This window comes from Cygnus atratus, chromosome 9, assembly GCF_013377495.2.
Source record: "Cygnus atratus isolate AKBS03 ecotype Queensland, Australia chromosome 9, CAtr_DNAZoo_HiC_assembly, whole genome shotgun sequence".
Classification (NCBI taxonomy): domain Eukaryota; kingdom Metazoa; phylum Chordata; class Aves; order Anseriformes; family Anatidae; genus Cygnus; species Cygnus atratus.
Window position 1 is genome coordinate 9,407,657 of NC_066370.1, and position 24,134 is coordinate 9,431,790.

Consider the following 24,134-nt stretch of genomic DNA (forward strand, 5'->3'; position numbering starts at 1 on the left):
TCCAGTTTCCAAACTTTCAACAACTCTGCATTAAATACACCTCCGCATTTGAGCAAGGGAAACTCACACCTGTTTTACAGAGAAGACAGCTGAAGTACCCCAGCTGTGGCTTGCCAAAGACAGGCAGGTAGCAGCTAAGCTAACTCAGGGGCAGCTGATTTCCAGCCTCATGCCTCTCCTCCTGGATCTGCGTTACTCTACATCTTCTGCTCTCTTCCTGTCTCAGCTTCTCAGTTCTTAGCGTTTTACTACAGTGACAGACTGCAGGCTAACAGACATATCTCAATGACTAATTGTTCTCAGGCTAAGGACAAAGATCTCTACTCACTGTAAGAGATCCTGTGTTTCAAGGGTTTTTTGTTACTCCTCCCCCCTTCCCTAGCTATGCTTTCACTGGCAGGATGCGAGTTTGATTCATTCAAGCCATAGATCCGTTCGTCTACATTTTGAAGTCTCAGGTAAAGGAAGGAGAAAATTCAGCAGTCGCAGAAAAAAGAACGGAAAGAGGAAAAGTCTATGAGTGTAACCACTACAGTCTGGTATGTCTGGGGGGATACCAGTTTGGTTGTAGATACGGCAGGAAAGAGGGGTTCCAGACCTGACCATGCTGACTGCTGTACAGCTACAGCAGATGCAGAATGCCAATGGCAGATCATGCAGCATGCCACAAAACACCGGAGGGACGTATGCAAATATTTTTTTCTTCAGTTCGAATGCAAAAATGTGCACCTGTAATGCAAAAAACCATGCACCTCCCCTTCTGCCACCTGTACTAAAAAGTCAATTTAACCATGCAAACAATAACACTATCATTCCACCAGTGCCAGACCAGGCTCTAAGTAAAAAAAGAGAAATGAAATCTATCCACCAACAACACTCAAAAAACGTGAAGTAACTTGCAGCTTTAAAGCTGAAAAACTTCACAGAGTGGCAGAGGGAGAGCTGTCATGTCACAAGTGCTGCGAGTGTAGCTGTGATATTACACGTCTTCTGAACCTGCTGTCATCATGAGAAACGTCTGACAGACAACAGCCCAGATCTGGGCAGGAAGACAACTCTGTTAGCTTCAGGAAGGAGCACTGTGCAAGCAAAAAAGGTCACATTGCACAATTCAGGCTAACCTCAGGACTTAGTACTGCATCTTTCCTACGTCTTTTTTTTTTTTTTTTTAACCCAGAAATGAGAAGCATCTACTGATTACTGTGTTAATTTAACACCTGGTCTAATTCCACAGGATTAGTAGATTCTTTCCTTTTTAATGGATTTTTTTCAAAATGTCAAACTCCTATTTAGCAACTTGTACATCCTTGCCCAGTAGAACTGTTCTTTTCAAAATGATTCTTTGATACACATGAAGTAGTTTTTGTTTTATCCAAAACTCAACAGACAAGCAACCAAAAATGTCTGGCCCAGCTGGAGCAATGTACCAAGAAAAGCAGCCAACAACATGAGATTGTTTTGCTCCAAGCCTCAATTACAACTCTCACTGTCTCTCTGTCTCTCTTGCAAGAAGCAGCCAGCCCCCTTCTTCTGCCTCTCCCACAGAACTGGAATAGTGCAACACAAAATGAGAGGTGTTGTGTCTTGAAAACTTGAGTTAACAACACACTTTATTTAGACTACTCTTGATATTCAACCTACAGCTCCTGGCAACCCATGTACAAAGGTATGCCACCACATATCCTCTGCATCTCACACAGCAGACACAAGAAATTCCTCACAATCAGACCACAAATCCCAAGAGAACTTTATCTATCAGTTTGAGTGGACATCTAGTCGATTGTATTTCCTTAAGAAATCTACTGGATTTCAAAAGGTTTCATTCAGAAACATCCAAAGAAGACCTAATATGGCTGTCTGGATCCAGTGGTAGCCCAATAACCTCTCCCCAGAAATGATGAGGGCATAACTAATTGCAAATAATACCCTACAAAGAACTGTGGGGTGATGAGGAGGCGTATGTGGTGGGGAAAGCCTGAGCTGCCTGACATCAGTTTGATTTACCTGACTTTATGCAGTCACTTTTAGTTTTCACCGGCAGCAGAACGAAATCCCACCTTCTGCTTGTTCATAAACTTTGATTCAGTGTTACAAGCTGCCATCGCTACAACAGAAATACCAGTTTCTCATGGCTGCAGTGCTTTGATTTGTGGACAAAAGGAATAGGTGCACATCAAAACGGGCCCTTTGTCATGGCAGAAAGGACTACAGAGCCAGTACAAAGTGCTCTAATGAAGGGAAATGTGACTTGCATCTTTCTGGGTGGTAATGCACAGAAGTATCTGCCAAATCTGCACCATACCTTAAGCCGGTGGGTCCTGGGAGCAGCCTGGGTTTGAGCCCAGCACGCTCTGGAAAGCTAACTGAACTCAGGTTTCCAACCCTCTTGTAACACCTGTGCCTTTCTATAAAAGGCTGCAGGCCAGGCTGCGTGTTCCACATCACTCACATGATGCTCCAGTAAGACAGCTGGGGAACAAGGGGCCAGGGCTTGCCGAGGATGCTGACCCCACACAGAGCATGTAAGGGTATGCCTGTAGGCGCTGCAGAACACGGAGCACAGCCCACACTTCTCCACCGTGTCCCAGCTGCTCTGCCCCAGAACTGCCTGCTCAGGGCACTCCCAAGGGCATGCAGGAAGATGGGTTCTGTAGCTACTTCTGCAGGCAACCTCCAGCCTTCCCTTTTTCCTCCCCCTCAGGTGAAAAGTCAATATATGATCATTTCTGTGCTTATTTCCTAAAAGACAAAGCAGCTGCCACCCATTCAGTTAGGGTTCCACAAGTTAATTTCCTCACCACGGTGCCGGTGCAAAGAACAAGGACTTCATTAGCAGGGTCTGGCTGCCCCCTGGGCTCTGCTCCCGTGCTGCTGTGGGACTTGGGCAGCTGTGCCATTCCTTGGGCCTCAGGTCTCTCCCATGCTCTTCCTGCCCAGGGTGTTTCACTTGTGAGCTACCTGGCACAGTACAGCTCTGATCTCAACAGCTGCTCTAGGTACTATAAATAATGATAAACACCGTATCACCTTCCAGGCACCTGTCTTAGCACGACAACACATCATCACACCAGCACAATATGCCAAAGCACATTATTTAGGACAACGAGGCTGAAATAAACAAGATGATGGAAAAAAACAAGTACTACTACAAACAGCCTGCAGCATACAGCACGGAGCCATATCAGTGTGCCAGGTCCTGCGTTCCAGCGGAGCGCTGGCCCCAAGCTAGCAGGCTGCGGAGCCAGTGCATGTTCCTCTGCACAGTGTTGCCTGGTGGCCTGGGAGGATAGATGAGCTTCTGTGTCATGCCATGCTGACACATAAAGACCCAGGTGAAATCTGGCATAGCATCCTGCTGCTGGCTCCTCCTCAGAAAATGGAAGTGCTGCAGCAAGGTAGGCAGAACAGTTCTGGGGAAACCAGCTGAGGCTGGCAAGGCCAGCTGGGACACCATGGTGGCAGCCAGACCTGGGCACAAAGGCCCCCGGACACAGCACTGAGAGCCTGGAATTGACTTTGGTGTCAGTACAGCTGTGTTTGAGCACAGCTGCATCTGAAACGCAGTAAGCAATACTAAGCGCATCTTTGCAGAACCAAATGGTTCACCGTGTGGCTTACCTGGACAATTAGCTTATTCTCTTTATCAGGCAGAATTCGGTAGGTATACACGCAATTCCGAAACCTGGAACAGATCAGAGGAGATGCTGTTAGACTGTCTGCAGAAGGGAATGAATCACACTGTGGCACCCCTCCTCATGAGAGAAGATATTGGAAGATCCTGATAAAGATAGAGGCCTTCATGCACAAGAGTTTTAAACCTTTCTTTCCATTTCCCTGGAGTCTCCAAAGTAACACAAACCTGAAGTGTACCCGGTCACTGAGACATGTTTGCAGATGTCAGTGCAGAAAGTGATATCAGAATCAGCCTCAGAATGAGTTATTCAACTCTTCTTCTGGCCGGAAAGAAAGAAAACACCAAATGGCTCTGGCTGTCAGTAGAGTGGGCGTCTCAGGAAGGAGTGAAAAAGCAGAAATTCAAAAGACACTGGGCCAAAATCAGCACAGTATGAGGCTGATTTTGAACTTACAAATGAGTAAATGACTTAAAAATGAGTAAATTGAAGGGCTAGTATGTGCTCTGACTTGTATTGGAAAAAAAAAAAGAACAACACATAAATATAACAGATTTCAGCTAAGTCACAATAAGACAACTGATTACTAGGCACATTGTCATGCACAAAGCCTAAGTGACAGGTCTAAATGAAAACCCACCTCGCTACTGTGGTACAGATGCACACTGTACATGTGCGTCTGTAGATCAGCCATAAGTAACGTTTTGTCCCAGTTAAATTCAATTAGATTTTTATTGAAGGAAGGATGGAAGAGGCTTTTGCCCAGTGGAGGGCCACATTAATGTGCAAGAGCTCAAGCGCAAGGAAGGAAAGCCTCAGCAACGCTGTAATGTGGTAAGCATGACCTTCCTCAGCAGCTGCTGAGCTTTGTGGAGCTTGCCCAAGAAAAGTTGGCTGAAAAGTATATTTTTACTTTTTCCCCAGTGAAAAACAGATTGATTAAACCTTTCAAGTCACCTGCAAAGCGTTCTGTAAAAACATACACTATGGCTTTAAGCCAATGAATGATGCTGGTTTCAACCCCTTCCTCTCAAAGGAAAGACTAGAATCCATTCTCAGAGCCTCCTTGCCTGTAACAGAACCACTGCGTTACCCTCAGGATCATCATGAAACGTGAGCTGAGGTCAGCCCTCCAGATGGGGAGATCACTAAAACATCCTCATCTCTCTTACAGTTACGTTGTGAGCCTATTCATCATGTGCCTTTCAGAATCACTCTATGCAAGAGAGAGAGAGACTGCCAGGATTTTAGGTAGCCTTATACAGGGAGTCACAAAGAGCAATTGGAAATGAAAGAAAATTACTCATAATTCATAGAAGAATTTTTCCAGGGTGTTTAGAGGACTTTGTCATGCATCTGTATGAGCCTGTCTCTTTCTGATGGCATTAATGCCAAGGATACAGAAGAATTACAACTGCTCGCAGAGCTCAGTACCACTTCAATAAGTGATGTGAGACCGTTTCATAGGCATCTATTCATTCACACAGTGGAAGAGTTGCTACTACCAGAAAGTTGGAGTCACAGACATGATCCTGATCTAGTTTGGACCATTACAACTCTGCTAATTTCACTGAGCCCAGGGCAATCAATGCCAGATGAGGATATGCCCCCAGGAAGGGTATGGGTTTTGTTTTTATCTGTCAATGCAGCTCTCTTACACCATTTCCTCCTCTGATATGCAAACAGGGCTAAGCAGAACTGCTCATGCAGCTGATGAGAGAAAATTTGTGTGTGTGTGGAGATTATGAACCTGATAAACAAACCAGCTCAATGGCTCTTGCGTCACAAGAGGACCCTCCATGAACGTACCCCATCACATGGGCCTTATGAAGCAGCTGTCACAATACTTGTAAAGAGGTTTAAGCTGAGGAAAGGTAAAATTGGTGCAGAAGCCAGCTAAGAGCTGTTGCGTGAGATAGAAACAGGGAGGAGTGCTTCCTCAGATCAAAAGTAGGGGTCTTCTTTAGCAATCCCCTAGGTGCATGTGGCTAGAGAAGACTGCGACTCTTACTTTGTTTCCACCCTTAGGCTTTCTCTCCTCAGCATCCTGACTGTCAAGTTATGTGGTCCACTTACTGTCACGTTCCAGGTCCTCCCTAAAAAGTGGGTATGACTTCAGAATTGCCCAACCACTGTTGAGCCTGGCTATGTGGGGGGTAAATACAATACCTGCCTGAGGTTAAACATGCCTCCAAGCACTTTCACATGTCCCTGTTCTCTCTGTCAGCTGGAGGAAGAAAGGGGACAAGGCTTCTGTTTTCTCTTTCCTCTTTCCTCTCCTGCTGTACATACTCTTAAGCATGGGTGACAATGTGCATATTGGGGGTGTCTGGAAATCCTAATCACAAACAGGTCTGCCAAGCTGGGCCTTACCTCAGTGCACCTCAAGAGAGGCCATCCCTCCAGGGGGCTGGAAACAGCACCTCACAGGAACGGTCCTCTGAGAGGGACCCCAAAACCGCAGCTAGGCTTTGAGGGTCTTCTCTAGAAGCACTGTTATTTCTGCAGCCACTCGCAAAGGAGCCTCCAACAGAAGGTCCCCTGGAGGAATGATCCCGATTTGCCACGTTGTGAGCGTCAAGAGGCTCTTTTTGATTTTGGGATCCAGGCATTCCCCTCCCTCCAGGTGAGTTAGCCCATTTATTGTGAACAAACTGCGAAATCAAACAATCCAGGCTCAGAGAAAGGAGGAGGAAAATGACTTTGCTTCTTGCCTTTTATGGGGCAATGTGGCCAGCAGAGACAGCAGAGGACAGCAGTGCTGGGGGAGGAGTGTTCCCTCTGTCTGCTGACTGCTTCAGCTCTCGGCCCAGCTCAGCGCTGCTGCTCCAAGTTTTAGAAAGGGAGAGGAGGCACTCTTAAAATGCCCTGCAAACACACCTCCCTTACTTGTCTATATTTATAGAATCCGTATTTCTAAAGCAGTTGTTCAAGAAAATCACTATCTCGATCTATAATATAATAATAATAATCATCACTTTTGCTGGATTTTGACTGATCTGCCCAATAAATATTAGAGCGCTGTAGAATATGACACTTCTTTTTCAGAGCAAATTTCATGTTTTTTTTTGTTTTGTTTTCCCTGTCTATACACAGTTGACACTTTCTCGCTTTCAACATAATTTTCTTTTTTTTTTTTTTGTGAAAACCTTTTGCAAGTCAGGCTTTCAATTCCCCTCTTTCGTTCTCTCATTTTTTGTCTCCAGCCTCTCCATTTTTTAAACAGGAGAGCCTGAAGAGCTCACACTTCAAACACCTTCCAGTCAATAACACAGCTGAAACTGACGTATCTCTGAGAAAGTTTTCAGCTTCAGCAAAGTTATGCATTTTGTCAAGACAACATTCAGAGCGAAAGGCTTATTCACCACCTCTAACCTTTTTTCTTCACAAACTATTTGGAAACCAGCATAAGCTGAAAGCACGTTACATACTTTGACAGAAGTTTTTGGGACATTTCTTAGACTCTAACACCAGGCTGTTGCACCACGGAGCCGTCTGCTCGTGGCTGACAAAGCTGGGTGCTCCCCATTTCTTTAATGAAACCATTCATGTCGGCCACCTCAGAATGGATTTAAGAACATAACCTTTGGCTCCCGGTTCAGAAAATCCTGGTCATTATATTGTTTCTATTTCCTGATCCCATGTCTCTCAAGTCACAAAAGGCTTTCAAAGTTGGCTGCATAAACATTTACAATGGAAAAACTTATGCAAATGCATGTTAGTTGACATTTTTTACAGCACCGTCCCTTTCTACAATCCCCATCACCACTCTGTAAAATAATCTTTGTGTATGTTTTTACATACTGGTTACTAATCTAAGCAGTTGTGCTAAAGAGACTCACTGGAAGCAGCAGTCTGTTCCAGTAAAATGGCCCCCGAGTGGCACCTTGGGTCCTCCCATGCTAGCATTGCCCCTCCTTCCCACTGCTTTCCCTGTTTATCTGCAGCCACCCTTCTTTCTGCGCTCCCTCCAGAAAGAACAAACTCTTCTCTTCCCCACGTCATTACAAACACCTTAACAAACAGGCACAGAGGCTCTCTGCAGTCTGTGAACACCCCCATTCCCCAGCCACTGATCTCTCACAATCCAACACCTACGCTGTAGGGCAGCTGCCCAGCCCAATGCTTCTCTGCAGGAGATGAATCTTCCGCAGCAGCCTGTGCTGTCACCAGAAGCCTGACCTCAGAGACAAGCAGTTAGACCAGAGTTATAAAAAGCACCACCACCTTCACAACTGCAAGAAATATACTTTCAGAAAGAAACTACACTGAGAAGCCTGCTTGTAATTTCATGGGGAGTAGGGGAGAAATTATTTTTTATTAATCTGTTGCATGATGGCAGCAACAAGGATCTGACAGGCAGAACAGGGTCCCACAGAGGCTTTCTTGGTCTCTCCTAAGCAGAGAGAGACAGTCTTATCTCTATGTAATGCAAAGCTAAGTGTCTCAGACCTGACCTGCTGACTCCGGTCTCCTCTTGCCCCTGCACTCCTGCCTCTAGGAATAACCCTTGCCGTCACAGGAGACCCTGCTCTCCGGTCCAGAGCCCCGACCCAGAATGCAGGGGTCAGGGCTGCCAGCATTTCCCTCCTCTTCCTTACTTTCCACATGATAATATTTACCCCATGAGCCACGTTAGTGGGGCAGGTGGACTCACCACTGTGCTGGGGGTATCACGAACAGTTCCAGGAACTATTTCAAGCCTTTTGCTGAATTGGACACAGCACCGTACAGGTTGGTGAGTCAAACACACCAGAGCAAGAACATGCCTCGGAGGGTACCAAGCTCGGTATTCAAGTTGTTACACATATAGAAAAACCTGACCCAAGCTACTAAGGGGCTCTAAGAGGTCAAGAGCACAGAGTGCAGCAACTCAGAGCACAGCAATTGTATCTTTGATTATTCTCCCCTATCGAATCGGGGGAAGAGTGGCATGAACAGTACAACAGTAAAAGAACACGGGTTTGTTCAGCCTGGTCTTGCTCCCTATCCATCCTATCCTATCCTATGGCCCAGAACAGGGAAACCAGCCATACTCTGATGCGGGCTGCACCTTCCTAGTTGGTACAGAGGCTGTTTGCCTCTGCCAGAGAGGACGAAGGGGATAACACCCTGCACGAGCAGGGACAAAAGTGTCGCGTGAAGCGCAAGGTCGAAAGCCGTACTTACAGCACGCAGAGTGCATACGCCGAAGCAATTGACTCACTGGCCCGCACAAGGAAGCTGCCATCCTTGCCTACTTTGGAGAGCAGGTCTTCAGCTCTGGAGCGAGTGATGTTGCCGTGGTACCAGCACTGATCCATTGCTGCAGCTGAAGGAAACCTGAATGCCAATACAGGAGCTGCCAGAGCTGCCTCTGTGTCTGTGCGTAACGATCAGGCAGCTTCAGCTCACCAGCTTCCTGTTTCAATAGTACAGAGAGGGAAAGGAAACTCAGCCGCGGACAACTTCCTCAACTCAAACAGCTCAGAGAGTGAGCGTGACATGTTCCTGCAGCCCCTGCTCTCTCCTCATGCTGCAACTGAAGTGACGAGCAAGCCCACATTCCCTGACTTTCCCTTCCCCTTCACGTCCTAATATTCTGTATCAAAAAGTCCCAGCTGGGGATCCCTTCTGCCCTCCCGCTGACTCAGTCCTGCAGGCATTGGTGGCCTGCCTTCCCATTTCTGATCTCTTGCCAGATCCTCTGGGTTTCCATCTTCTTCCTGTCTGTCAGTCCTACCCACTACAGGTCTCCATGGGGAACAAATAAATCCTAGACTGACTGAAAACAAACCGTGCATTCGGATCCCTTCACACTGACTGCCCCATTCCCACATTGTCCGGTCCTCACATCTAGGTAGGTGTCAGGAGGGGACTTGAAATAACCACTATATATATATATATATATTTTTTTTTTTTAAATAATTATCCCTGTATGTTTCCATGCACAGAAGCAGGCTTAAAGGCTGATTTGTTCTGGGAATTAGTGACCAAAGCTCCCTGTCAGCTACTGTGAGATGGATTCAAAGGTCTTTCCTACTCTTAAATCCCCAAAGATGGGATGGAGCAAAGTAATTTTTGGCAACCCGCGTCAGACAGGGGGAACTGGGGCTTTCACTTCCCTTTTCTTTGGCTGTACATCTGCCCCTTGTCTGGGCTCTGTGTGGCATGCTCAGCACTGCATCTCCAAGGCAGAGCAACGAGGGCACACTTGCAGCAAGTACGGACATTGCCACAGGAGCAGTGCTTGCACAGCAACTTTGGTTGCCTCTCCTGTACCTCCAGCTACTCTGCCTTTGAAGTCAGTGCTTCTGCACATTCACATCTGAGCTGTAATCAGAAGCAGCAGCCAAGCTGGGACTCTGCTGGAACTCCGCGTGGAGAGGGAGTCCCCAGGCAAGGCACAGGCACTGCTAACCCTATGCGACCCTCGACTCCTAGAGCCAGGAGTGCTGTGGCTATGGATCACGCAGGACATACTGGAGTGCTGTTCCCTTCCACAGCATGGACGGCAAGGCAGGAGACAGCAGCCTAGACCAAACTGGGAGAGACCAGAACTGGTGGGTATGGGAAGGGAGACTGAGCCAGTACAGGCCAGCATCCACCCCTATCTGCCTTCCTGGCGCTGTCAGCTATTCACACATTTACTCCACAGTGTCCAGCTTAATCTCAGCTGTTGGGATTAAACTGTGGGCAACAGCAATTCAGAACTGTGCAACCCTGCTAAATGGGCAGAACTGCAATGTGCAGGGCTTCCTGTCCACGCTGAGCAAGCACTGTCTACAGACCAAAATTAGCTTAGCTGGATCTGCCCTTCATCTTCACCCAGACCCAGCTGGAGCTTTAGGAGCCTGTCTACCATGGATTCAGGTACGTAAACAGAGTCAGATGCTGAATAGCATGAAGTGGCTCTGCATGGACAATAGCTGTGGGCTCCTGTAAGCTACAGAGTGGCTGCAAACCCTGTTCTCCCTACTGAGAATAGTGTCTGCATATTGCAAGGGGACTATGCACCTCCTTTGACAGTCCTGCCTGGCCACTAGTGTGCTGCTTGCCTCACCCATACCAGCTCTTTGGGATGTCTGAGACAGCAGCTTCTCTGGAGCATGGCTGCAGCAGGAAGTGGAACGGCTCTGAATGTCAAACCACTGCTTGACCTCACCGTGCTCTCCATGCAATGGACCTGTATGATGACACATAGTGGACAGAGGTGCTGCACTGGATGAGTATTCCTGGAATGAAACTGCATTTGCAGAGGTTCTGATCTACTGCAAGTTAACAAAAAAGTACAAGCCCTGGTCAGACAGCTGAAAGACTGATTAGCTGGACAGTTGACACCTCATTTCTATCCATCCTTCCACTGACTTCAGCTGTTAGGGAGCTGCTGCTGCTTCCTTCAAATGTGTGCACTCCTGTCCAGCCACACACAACTTCTCAATTTGTAGACGTGAATAAGGGGATGGGATCCAAATGCATGCGATGACTGTGGCCATAAAAAGTGCAGGTTGGTTTCTGCATGTATTTCTTGGTCCTAAAGAAAAGCACAGTACAGCTCCAGCTGCTCAAAAGGTGAATCCTAAACCCCTAGCATAAGCCTCTCTATGTTCCCTAAAGGCTCATCCGCAGCACTGCCTGAAGAGGAAATGGCATCTGACGTACTTCTCACGGCACTTACATCTGATCTCTGCAGTGCTGGAGAAAGACTGATCCTTGTGCAGTCAGTGCATGTGTGTGCATATTCTGAGCTACCTGCAGCCTGACTCCCAAAGGACAGTGGTAACTTCTTGTCCCCCCCAGAGTCAAAAGGCTGTTCTGCAGCAGATACTTATACCATTCGTTTTCTTTCCATGCATACCTGTGTTGGAGAAGGCTTGTGAGCAGATCTGAGAAGGAAGAGATTAGAGAAGAGGAGAGGAGCTAAAGCGTTTGCCAGAGAGAGGGACTGCTGGGATCAGACTGCATGGAGATACAGGGCACATAGTGATACTACAGGGGTAGCCAGCACAGCACTAGGTTTCCACAAGAAATAGGATGTGCTTCAGATAGTCTATACTGTCATCCCAAATTGGGACAAAGTATCATGGAAGATCTCCCCTTGTAAAACAAAAGAATAATGGGTATCAGTCAGACAAATGCAACCCAGACCCAATAGTAGCTATTAGATAACCACAGCAGCAGCATCTCACTTAAACTTACTTGAGAGAGTGAGGCCACAGACAAAGAACTTGGACACATTTTGATGTTGGATAATCAGAAATTATAGTCTACAGACAAAGCAAACATTATTTTTCCCATGTTAGGGTGTTATTCCAAGCTCTGTCTCTCAGACAGTGCAATAAGTGCTTTACCTAAACTGAGTTTGCTACTGATGTCCAGTTAGTATTGGATCAGCTGGCTGCAAACTCACCAGCCTGTCCACAGCCAGTGGGTAAATACTGCTCGTAGCATCATTCAAGTTGCATGGTTAGCACCCAAAACAAGCTATTTGGCCACAGAAGTACATTTAGACTCTGGCCTACATCTAAAGGCCACATGAGCAATACCCACAAAGTACTGGTTTGCTTGGCCGCTGTGTCCTTTGAGGCTGTGACCCAGCACATTACTGACCTGCTGCTTGAGGAAGGCTCAGCAAATTACAGGTGTATTTGTGAAGGCCATGAGATCTCTTCGCTCCCTTGGAGCTTGCAGCCTCCAGGTACCCTGAAACAAACCTAGATGAATGAGAAAAATCAGGAGCCCTTCTTGCACTTTCCCTAAAAGCTATAAGCAATAAAAAGCAAGGGTGTGTGTAGGGGGTAGGGAGGAGAACACTGAGCAAGCAGAGACTCAAAGACCTGAGCAGTGACAGTGCAAAGGATCCTACATGACGTTCTAGAGCTCCCCAAAGGGGGTGCATGCTGAGAACACTCTGAAAAGCAGGTATTTTTCTTCAACAATAGAGCAAACAAACATATTTTCCTTGGAGCCGTTCCACATGTGCACACACAGAGAATACAGCATGCAGAAAACAAGCACAGACTCATTTGTAAAGAATTTTTCCAGAGGCACGAGTAAAGCTTTTCTGACTCCTTGTGCCCTTATGTGTTGTCCTTGGTGCCTGCTCATTCCTAGTCACTCCTCTTGTCTACTCACAGTATAAACTTCACACGATAGCCTCAGAAGAGCCCATCTCTCACCAAAACTGGAGGCTGTTTCTTTCCAAAACCTGCTGAAAAATGTTTACTCTGAAAAGATTTCCAGCTTGAGCACTCTCATGCTGCTCTGGGCTTGGTCAGGTCCTTCTCCTCCAGCATTTATGCCTTTGCAATTTTCTGGAAGTGAGGCAATGTTATTTGTTTGACACACTGCCCCATATGCCAGTAATACTCTGTAATAATAACAGCCATGCTTCCAAGGCATTGGGCTGTCAGAGATAAGAGCAGTTGGATCAGAGCTAAGCACACGTGGTAGACAGACCAGCAACTATTTCCCCACCTGACTATAAATTGGAGCTCCCTCTGCAGACATGTCCTGATCCTGCAGTTGTAGTACAGGCAAAATGCAATTTCTGCCACTTGCCCTGTCCCCAAAGATGGGGCTGGGGGGTCCTGCAGGGGTCCCACTCTCCCTGCCCATGGAAAAGGAACAGCTGGAGCACACGAGGCTATGGTTTTCTTACACGTGAGAAACTGCAGCTACTTAGTGCAGTATCAGCAAAAGGGCAAATAAAGCAAGAACATGGGAAGTAAGGAGAAGGTGAACTTAGACAGAAGTCTCTGAGTAGCCTGGGAACTCAACACAGCAACCCCAAATCCAGAACAGAAGTGGGCTGGGAATATTTCAAGATGATAGCATCTCATGGCCTCTCTGAAATCCTAAGACAGCTAGCCCTGAAAGGTAGAGTTGCTAGCAAGTACTACGCTGACTACAAGAAGTACACCTAACCTAATCAGGGCCAAAACAGCTTTCTGAAAATAACAGCGGATACAGGCAGTAAGGCAGTGTCCTTTCCAGTACTTCCCCCACAATTTACTAAATACAGCTCAGCATAACACTGCTGCCCTCTAATCTCAGACAGTCCCTGAGCCATCAGCATGCACATCCCTAGGCAAGACTGTTGGAGGCCTTAAGGTGAGAGACCCCATGCGAAAGTCATACTTGCTTTGAGCATGTGATGATTAAGGTAGCAGCCAAAGGGAAAGGTGAGGCAGGAGAACAGACAAGAGAAAACAAAACCAAAATACGTTTAGTTTTAGTATGTTTAATAGATTTCGTAATCTACAGATGGTAAAAGCCAATGGCAAACTGATGGTGCACAAAGAATACAAAAACCCTTTTGCTGAAAGATGAGAAGTGACAGTGAAAAGAAGCACCAGCAAAGGTGGTTTTCAGATGAATCCCGATGAAAAGGCTCAAGACTCAGCACTCAGATGGGAAGGCTTGCTTCAAAGTGAACATTACAAATATTATCTCTTCACATTGTTGATGGGTCCCATATTCAAAAAGGCAGGAGAACAAGGGTGAGCCATCCGGCCCAACGCCCATGTACTGCAGATCTGAATAAGCACACAAGCCCTTGAAGAGGATGCTTGGCTTTGTCCAGTGTGCTGGGTTTAAAGGGCTTTTGTTGAGGTAAATTCCTAAATCTCTTCGACCCTTTGGGTCTGTAGGATGAGCATAGAGCAACCAACTATCTTGGCACCTGGCATCAGGGGGAGGTGGGAAGGCAGTAACACTTCCATGACATCCAGAGGGAGGCTCTACAAGCATTTCAACCCGTTGGCCTCCCTCAAAGTCCACCCCGTGGTTGTAGCTGACTGCCTGGATTCTTGCTCCCCTGCTGCTCCTTGCGTTGCAGTAGAGCACCCTCCTGCCACAGGTGTGTACCTCGGCTACCTGGCACTCCACCGCGCTCTCCTTCCCCACAAAGTTCCCCATCTCCCATGTCATCCCATGGTCAGAGCTGATGAAGCAGAAGGCATGAGGGGTGGGGTGTTGCTTAGGGTCGAGGATACGATAGGCATAGGCAGGAATCACAAGGCTCCGGGCCTCATTGAGCAGCTGTAATCCATGGCCTGGCCCCACTGCAAAAGTGGCCCAGTTCTTGTACTCGGAGCTAATGGTACCCTCGGTGATATCCTGGACAGCGCTCCAGGTGCGTCCTTGGTCCATGCTAGTGATGTAGCAGAGACGCACCAGGTTGATCTTTGTCCTGAGCTGGTGCTGCTCAGAGATCTTTCCTGGGACGGCTATGAAGAACAGGATCAGTTTCCCTGAGACCTCATCATAAACAGGACAGGGATTCATAGATCGGTGATCTTTCAGCTGCGCACTGACAATGGTCTCCATGCTATTCCACTGCCAGGGCCGTGTGAAGGGAGACAAGAATGAAACACACTGTTACAAGTAAATCCAGGTTGCAGTGCAAGGATGCCCAGATAAAAGTTACAGAAGAGTTTGAGAACACCACAGGAGAAGCAAGTCTGCAGATAGAGCAAGAAACAGGCAGACAACATACCAGCACCATCAAATGTAAATTAAAATAAATTAAGTTTATTTGGACAATGCAGTGCTCATGTGCTTCATTGAACAGGTGGGTTATGTCCTGTTTAAATTACAGCTCACCGAGGAGCTGATAACTCCGCATCTCCGTGCAGCTGGTGTCTGACTACGCTGTTAAAAAAACTACAGTAACTGAATTTTAAGGAATTCTCACAAACATTTATATATACATATGACACAGACATATAAAATGTGGTTAAAATGTGCTTGTAGACCCTACGCTCTGTCAGTGCTTCTTAGGAAGTGAGGTAGATAACTGAACCCTTTTGAAGTATACTGGATGCTGACAAATCCGTTTGCATTAGGACTTCTGCTCCTCCATTTTGATCCATGTCAGCCTGCAGTGAGACACCTTGCTGGAGCTGATCACGTGGCATTACACACCCTGGTGCGGAAATTTGGACCAAGTTGTCCAACATCACACAGAAAATAGGTTGCAGAACAAGCATGCCAACCATCCAAGCCCCGCCTTTCTTTACATGAATAGCATATAATACAGCCACATTTCAAACACCAACATTGCAGTTAGAAAATTATTCCTACATAGAGTTATTGGTTTGGTAGAAGAAGCAGTGTTTTCCAGTAAGATTATACTAGTTAGCTTTTCTACCCTGACTTGCTGATTACCCTTTTTGGGTATGTCTTATCTTTGTCTATTCAACCTGTATTAACGTTTTTTGGGAATATTTAATATTTCAATTTTAAGAAACCCTAGCATGTGAACACAAATTACTGAGCTTATGACCAACTGAGCCCTACCTAACTGAATTACAGGGGTTACACAAGGTGTTACCTGAATGGTACGACACTGCAGGTGCACTCAGAGGCTGCTTCTGCTAGGCAGACTCCAGCTCTTAAGAGTCTATAATCTAAGACAACCAGTCACCAGTGAAGGATTGGAATAGAAAAATGACTTCTTTTTCCCCCCAAAAAAAAGACATTAATGCATTTGCAAATGCAAGAAATGATTATAAATAGAGTATCCACCACCCCCAGCCACCCAGCAAGATAACTGTTAATAATAACTGGTAGATTAATAAGGTAGCCAATTCACTGGCACAGACAAACCAGACGACACTCTTTTGCGTGGGGAGACTAGCTGTTCTCAATTGTTTTTTAAACCAGGAATTAGTTCTAAAAAGATGAATTAAAGAAATAGTCACTGATTGCTAATTCACTCCTCCCCATCCCTGTGATACTGCTCATTTCTGCCACTTTTCCACATCTTTACTATTGCAACAGGACTTTTGCCCACGCCCCTCTCTCTGCTTCTGCAGAGATGGGTCAGAGCCATCCCCAGAAAATGTACTGTACCTGCTCCACTTTAGTCCCTCAACAACTGCCCAGTCATGGGGTTGAATCCCAGCAGTTATAAAGACACGTGCATTACTGAAAGGTGGGCTTGTCTCCTACAGCTGGGAGAAGTAAGAGCGGTTTAGCTACAGTGGAGAAGGCAGACCCATTCAACTCATTTGGGACAGGGTAGCAGTATGGCTGGGCAGTCTCCCCATTTCCTCCCCACTCTGGTACCTGAACATGGTACGTGGTTGGGTCATACATGCCTCTGCGCATCGCTATCAGCTTGGCATGTTCGTCCACCACATCCTCTCGTTCCTCAGCAAATGCCAGGATGATGCTGAAACGCGGCAGGTAGAGCAGGGCTGGAATTCGGTAGCTCCACGTACCATTCCGGAACAACGTCTCTTGCTTCAGGACAGGAAACGAAGCCATCATGCTAAGGAAAGAAGACAAAATACACTGCATTTTAACCCACGCTTAGCCCAACAAAGCTTGACAGGGGCAGATTCCACTGCTTTCTGCCCTCCCTGCTCAGTGGGACCTGACCTGCACTGAAATGCAATTTCTGCTGCTTTCACTTTCGTCTTTTTCCTCGTGCTCTTCTAAAGAGAATCCACATGTTGCATAGCAGCTGGCCACACAGACCAGACCTACCCCAGAAACAGCCTGGTTAACTTCCTGGAGTTAAATACACTAAATATAGTTAATTAAAAAGCTGTCTGTAGTTTGTTTTTTCTTCTTAATGAAATTCAGAAGCTGGGATTTTTTGGGGGTTGCTTTGTAATTCAGAAGACTGTTGATAATCAAACATTTCAGTATTTTGCCTCAGAAGAGCATTACTATCTTTGTTGATGGTGTTTCCAAAACCCAACACAAAACTTCTGCTTTGCCAAATATAAACTTTGAACCCCATAATGACAACACAGTGAGGCAATCCTTGGCCACAGCCATGCCCCTATTTGAGGATGGTAAGCACTGAGCATGAAGAAAAGAAAAAGAGAATATCCTCCCTCATAAGATGAAAGAACAGTCCGAAAGGTGTCTAAATGGTGAAACTAGAAGGTGTCAACCAACTGGATGTAAGACATCTGAGTGTGCCAGGAGAGGCCCAAGGCAGGAGAATTAGACTTACATACTGGGTCCTGCAGGTTTCTCATTGGAAGGGGAAAGGCCACTGCTTGCCTGAAGCAGACATGAGGTCTTACTGGGTCATCAACACGTTCCTAAGGGCCTCACAGAACTTGAAAATAAAGTAATCAGCAATGTGGAGCTGGTAACACATCAGGTAGGACACTTGTCATCTGTACAGTGACTTAAAAACAACATCAGGGAAGAAGGCAATCATGAGGGGATACTAGGGAAGCTGCCTCTATGGACCTGGTCTGTGCTATGTCTGCATATTGTCTTTCTTCCTCCCCTTGGATCCACTCATCTGTCTGTCCTGTTGCACCAAGCCTCTCCTGATAACTGATTTACCCTGGCAAAAACCCACTGGCTCAGAGGAATTACATCTGAGCAGAGTGGGGGGGGGGGGGGGGGGGGGGGGGGGGGGGGGGGGGGAAAGGACCTCTGACACGATGCACCAGAAACTGAAGGCCTGAATATCCTCAGCTCAGCAGAGATGTTGGGGGGATGGGGAATAAAATAAAAACAAAATTCAAAAAAAAAAAATCAGGCCTTAGATCTCTGACGCATTGAGTGGGTAGAATGGCAAGGATAAGATGACAATACACTATGAGTAAGAAATTCAAATGCCTCCTACCTCAGCTGAGGCAAGACTTGCAATGCTGTCTTAAGAGTTGAGGATTCTCCACGATTTAGATAAATAGGAAAGTGCTATAGTGGCTATTGGCTGTGTATCAGATCCTCATGTTTTGAAGGCTGTCTTGATAATTCAGGACCAGATGGAGACAAACTGAAGGTTACTTATGATGCTGCAGAAAGCACATATCTACCTGGAGATCAATTTTCACTCTTCCATCTTAGAAGAAAAAAGAATTAGCCAGCCTAACATAGACTTGATTAACAAATTTCTTTTACAGTGCTGATTACTGAGTTAGGACAATGCAGATAAGCAGTTTGTCCTCCTCGGACAGGACCATCACATTATGCTCTATCCAGATCCACAGCTAGGCAGCAAGCATTCAAGTATCCCTTGCTTTCACCTTCCAGATGCTATGAATACCCACGAAATTTTTAAACTCACAGCACTGATCAAAGGGTCCTAACTGCACCATTTTAGCTAAAGCCAGCTGTACAGACCCTAGCCAGCCCCAGCACCGTTGCTGCTCAAATGCAAAGCCACAGGGGAGAGAAGTCCATCTCCAAAGGGTAGCTGCTCCCTCCTCACTGCCACTTCCAGTTCAGCAGCCTATGAAAAGCCAGCAGCACAGCTACTGTACAGAAATGTCACCACAGATTTGATCTCAGCTCTCCATGCAACGCCACGAAGAAAATAGGAAGACTGTCCTAGAACAAATAACTGTGTTGCTCACTACAGAGCAGCATGGATCTGGCTATTTATACAGACTGTAGCCGTGGCTGTTCTCATGGTTCCTGAAACAGAAGCTCACCAGAGTACTTCCAGACTATTTAAAGGGAGATTATTTAAAGGGATATTAGTCAGCCTGTCTAGTGCAGCACAGGTTCCCTAAGATTCCTGCTCATGGTGCCATCCTGATACTGAAATCCTTCTTGAGGGCAGGGCAAGGGGGGGTGGGGGAGGGGAAAAAAAAGAAAAAAAGAGAGATCTGGTCCACCCCCATGAACCCCTGATGTAGAGCTGAAAGACCAATGCCACAGAGGCTGTGCTGCAGCATGGGAGTGGGAGCAGAACAGCCCACTGCAGCCTAGTCCCTCCTGTATGATCCTGTTCTCTGCAGGCATCTCTCCCCATGCTCTTGGCCCCTCTGCGAGATGCTCAGCGTGCGCGTCGCAATGCTCTTCTGTTCCTCTTAGTGCTAAATGGGGAGTGAGGGAAGGTGGGATGTTCGAGGGCTGGGAACAGCTGCTGTTGGACACAGCACCCACAACTACAGCCGAGGAAAACTCTGGGACCAAGTGGCATCTGTTCAGAGACAAGACAGGGACGTGTGTGTGTATACACACATAGACACACACTTGTGTGTATACTCCCCACACACAGTGTGCATATTATGCCTGCATGCATATACACCATGTATCCACCTGCAGAGAAACTTTTCCATCCTTTTTCAAACACTTAAAAGTCAGTATTCAGCTTCTTCTATCGTCTTCTGTGGTGGATCCTCAAGCAGCGACTGACTCACAGCAGCTTGAGTTTCACACAAAATAAAAAATGCAGAATCTTTGAATAGCTTAAAGCTCTTAATATTTATTAAAAAAAAAAAGTGCTGCTTTAGATACTCTCCAGCCAGTTGAAAAGAACTAATTTTTCTCTTGACCTCTACCCATTTTCAAAGGTAAAAACACTGGCTACATTATCCTAAATAAGAGAGAAGTAAAATTAGCAAATCATCAACAGAACAGCAAATCATCAACAGAACAGCCACGCGAGGGGTGTTCAAAAGCTCACACTCCAGCACTGCAAGAATTCAAATCTGACACGCCAGCCTCTCCAGGATTAGATTGTCAAGGGATGCATGTGTCCATAATGCTACTCTATTCCTGCTGAAATAACACTGGCTGGCCTGCAAGGAAGAAGAAGGTGGTAGCGTTGCAGCCAGCATTGATCTAAGGACACTGTCAAGACAAAGTTTGTAGGCCACAGCAGTGTCTTTTGACAGACCAAGAGCTATATCTGGGGGGGGGGGGGGGGGGGGGGGGGGGAACCACCAATCTTCTAGGAACACAGAGGCCTGAAACACAAGCAGGAGATTGGAGAGCTGTACACAATTTGCAAGTAATTGCTCAGACTTGTATCAATTTGATTACCTTGGGGAGAAAAGTTAGCTGTACTTCTGTGAGGTAAATGGGCATGGAAGGAGAAGTGGAGTTGACACAGTAATTTATTTCCTAAGAGGTCGCTGATAACCTTTTTGCAGATGACAGAGAAACTAATGGGGAGAAGGCAAATTTATCATGCAGCCATTAAACCAGTATTGCCTCCTGGTTTTTGCTATCTACTGGAGTTCTGAATTTACTTCCCAGGCTTACCCTTGAGAAGTGTGCTGTTCAGGGATTATTGACATTTACTTGCAATTCCTCTCCAATGCACCAGGGAAGTTGCTGCCCTGAGATCCAGTACCCCACTTCCAAGCAGAACTGGGCAGACAGGGAGAAAGAAAAGCATGGTGGAATTACATAAGAAGAGTCATGAGTTAAATTGGAGGAAACTGTTGCTCAGAGTTTGCAAGTTCTACAGCTGAAACGATTTCCAAAGCAGAGACCGTTTACAGCACATCAGAAGAGTCAAAAGAAATAACAGCTGACAACAAAATTAATCTATGATGAATCTGAGACCTGGAGGAAGGAGCCCAAGCTGCAGTAAGGGATAGGTTCTGGCAGCCACCAAGATCAGGCATTTGTTCCTTCCACTTCTCTCCTTCAAGGCAGCTTACATGGTTTGTTGTTTCGTTTGTTTGTTTCAGTTGGTCATTTTTTTTTTTTTTTTTAAATACAGAAGAGGATAATTCCTTCCATGCTTATTTGTTTTAACCCTCTCCAAGAAGGGTGACTAAAAAGGATAACATTTCCACTGACCTCAGCTACTACAGAAAAACTGTCTTAACAAGTCCAGATCCAAGATGAAAAGGCAGTATGTCTTTAAAAACAAAGCAGCAGAAATAAGGTAATAAACTGAACTCTATCTCCTGATCCCCATCAGGGTGCCCTGCTGATCTGTGCAGGAGCCAGTTTGCTCTTGGAGGAATCTAGATAGATCGCAACCAACCAACCAAACCTCGTCAGGGAGGTTCGGGGAAGAGGGGCAAGGAACACAAACAAAAGAACCTGAGAAAGCCAAGTTCAAAAGCCAACTAAAATTCTGCTTTTCAATACAAGCACAAGAATCTGTCCTTCGCTTAACATCAGACCTGGACTTACAGCGTGTTCCAAGCTTATAGAAGTCAGCTGAGCACTATCCTGAAATATATATCTATACTGTTTCATTTAAAGAAATGATGACACTTCCATTAGAATACTGCATAGAAAGGGGCCAGGAGAAGCCATGTTCCAGTTGTATAGGGCTAAGAAATAGGAGACCGAGTTTGCTTCTAAAATGCTTGCTACACAGTGTATTTCTATGTGCAAGCCATTCCTCCTAGCTAAACGGAGTAACTGTACCTATTTCCGCTGAAAGCCAGCACCAGAGAGCTATTCCAGCCTTCTCAATCCCCTAGAGCACATCCTACACTAAATCTAGATCATGGGATTTCTTAGCAAGCCAGGCAGCACCAATAAATAAATCAGCCTCAGTGCAAGGTCAGAAAGTAGAGCTATCAGTGACACCTGTCAAGCAATAAACTTTAAACACATGACTGTTTAAAACATTCAAAATTCAAAACTGAAAAGGCACAAAGCTGGAATTATTTTAATCCAGCTGCCGGCTGGATTAAACTTTTTAACTGCACTAGAAGCAAAGTTTTTCTTGCGGTAAAGACTTCATACCGCACTTACAAGGGGATTTTCAGCCTCCTCAGTCATTGCTTTTCTAAACAATCGGTCCAGTTCTGCTTTCAAAATGTTGTGGTTCAGCCTGGCAGAAGCTCCTGTGCTGTAAAACACAGGTTTTCTGAGCAGTACAGAGGAATTGCATGAAACAGCATTATTTCTTCATAGCATATCATTGGTGGAGGACTACACAGACTGTACTCCAATCTGAACCTAAAAAACATTGTATTTAGCTTTTTAGCTCCCAGCAATACCCACTGATATGGAGAGGGGAAAAAAAAAGAAATACCTCTTTTACTCTGTGCCTCCTGGAAGTCACGTCAAAAGTAAAGAAAAAAAAGCACTCTTATTGGATACGATAAAAAGAAGGTTCACCACACTCCTACCAACTAGTCTCCAACCTGCAAAATTATTTATATTGGCAGCGATGTCAGCTGTCTCAGATCCCCCAGGAAGAGCTAGCAGCTGGCATGTATACACAAGCCGATATTTAAATGGCAAACCTGTTTTGCATATAAGGGGAGGTTCCATCTGAGCTGGACAAATACAAGGGAAAGATTTTGAAATGACTGTAGTAATTAAATGACATATTTCTGTCTGCATGGGTTGACAGGACTACAGAATAGCTGTTGTTGGTAATGGTTATGCAGTTCACTCCTGCCTGTCCTTTCCTGCTCTTCTTGTCCCCTTATGCTGAGGAAGGGAAAGTTCCTCCAGTCCCAGCACGCTGACTCCCAGCACTTCCTCTCAGAGTGCTCCGGAGCTCTATGAAAGTTTGCCACAAGACCTCAGAAAATGGTTATAACCAGTGAGCGAGGGTGCTGTGACAAGCTGACATATTCCTCTGCTGGCACTACCCACCTGGCATCCATCAGTGTGCTGTTTCTGGATGAAGACATGGGCTAACTCAGGCAGCGGTACAGGAACATGCTGCTGCATACAGATGCAGCTCCCAGCAGCCAAACTTCATACCAGCAGCTGCAGTCAATGAATCAATAGGCACAGTCAAGCAGAAGAAAGGAGGGGAGAGTATGAGTGTAGGGTCCCAGCAGGTGGTGGGAGGCTGAGGGAGAAGAGAACAGCACCATCCCTTCTCCCAGGCGTGGCCTGCCGAGCTTAGGAGCAGCACCTGCAGCTGCTGCTGCTGGGAGCAGCCAAGCAAATTGACTTCGTGACTACCTTGTGCTACTGATGTAATGTAGTGCTGCTGCTGTCAGAGACAGCCTTGCCTCACCTTTCCCATTCCTGGCTGTTTCTCTTCCTTTATGTTTTCTCTACTGTGTTTCCATTGCTGCCATTAACACTTCTTGGCTCTGAGATTATTGGGAAAATAATAATAATAATCCTGCAAATAGATCTTACTAGTAAAGAAAAAGGAGGAAGCAAAGTCTACCCACTTGACAGCAGTTGTGGTTTTGATCTGTGCAAGCCAAATAGAGAGTTGCTAAGGTGTTGATTTACAACCAAGCAATTTAATTAAATGCTTCTGTATTACCATCTTCCCTCTCTCTTTAGCAACCCTGCATCCCTTCTTGTGCCAGCACTGATGCTCATCTTACCTTGGCAAGCCATCAGAGGATGACAGTCTGACAGAAAACTAATCCAGAGAAAAAAAAAAAAGAAAAAAAAAAGAAGTGAACAGCTTTCTGCTGGGTCACTGTCCTGGACTACGTCAGCAGGAGTCAGACAAGCAGCAGGATCTACAGCAGGGGAGGGAGGAGGAGTACGAAGCTGTTGACAGGAGGCATAGATTCACCTCTCTGGCAGCTAGCCATTAGATCAAATTAGCTGTATTGTAAAACCACACCCCATGTTTATGAACCTTGCCTTAACTGGGCAAGTGAAGTATTGCCTTAACAGAGACACACAAAAGAAGCCTGAGGGCATTTGTATCTTGCTGTTATATCTGGAATCACACAATAGTCAATGTGAGGAAAAAACCCTCCAGACAATGGCATTGATATCCACGAGATATTAACTTCTAACCGTGAGTCCTGGAGAAAATAGAGTCAAGCTAAGCAGAAACAATTAAGAAAGGAAGAAAGACACCAAAGAGGCTGCTAAGACACTGCCTGCCAGAGTGAGACATGA

The 24,134-nt window shown here is 46.0% G+C and overlaps 2 protein-coding genes across 17 annotated transcripts in view; both read right to left on the reverse strand.

Moving 5' to 3' along the window:
* The window catches only part of INPP5D (inositol polyphosphate-5-phosphatase D), a 50,924-nt gene extending 41,989 nt beyond the window's left edge, over positions 1–8,935 (reverse strand). Inside the window, exons 1-2 of the mRNA XM_035544924.1 lie at positions 8,802–8,935; positions 3,619–3,682 (exon numbers count right to left, since the gene is read on the reverse strand). Of these exons, the coding sequence (XP_035400817.1) occupies positions 3,619–3,682; positions 8,802–8,935 (198 nt within the window). The remainder of the gene's footprint in view (positions 1–3,618; positions 3,683–8,801) is intronic.
* Positions 8,936–13,852: 4,917 nt separating this feature from the next.
* The window catches only part of NEU2 (neuraminidase 2), a 38,822-nt gene continuing 28,540 nt past the window's right edge, over positions 13,853–24,134 (reverse strand). For 10 of the 16 annotated variants that reach the window (XM_035545019.2, XM_035545015.2, XM_035545026.2 and 7 more), the window contains 2 exons: positions 16,686–16,890; positions 13,853–14,951 (listed from right to left, as the gene is read on the reverse strand). In XM_035545019.2, coding sequence (XP_035400912.1) covers positions 14,013–14,951; positions 16,686–16,890 — 1,144 coding nt within the window. In that variant the 3' untranslated portion in view covers positions 13,853–14,012. Of the gene's footprint in view, positions 14,952–16,685; positions 16,891–20,588; positions 20,697–22,332; positions 22,441–22,904; positions 23,022–24,134 lie in introns of those variants that run through there. The other 6 variants (XM_035545021.2, XM_035545023.2, XM_035545022.2 and 3 more) reach the window with 4 other exon arrangements.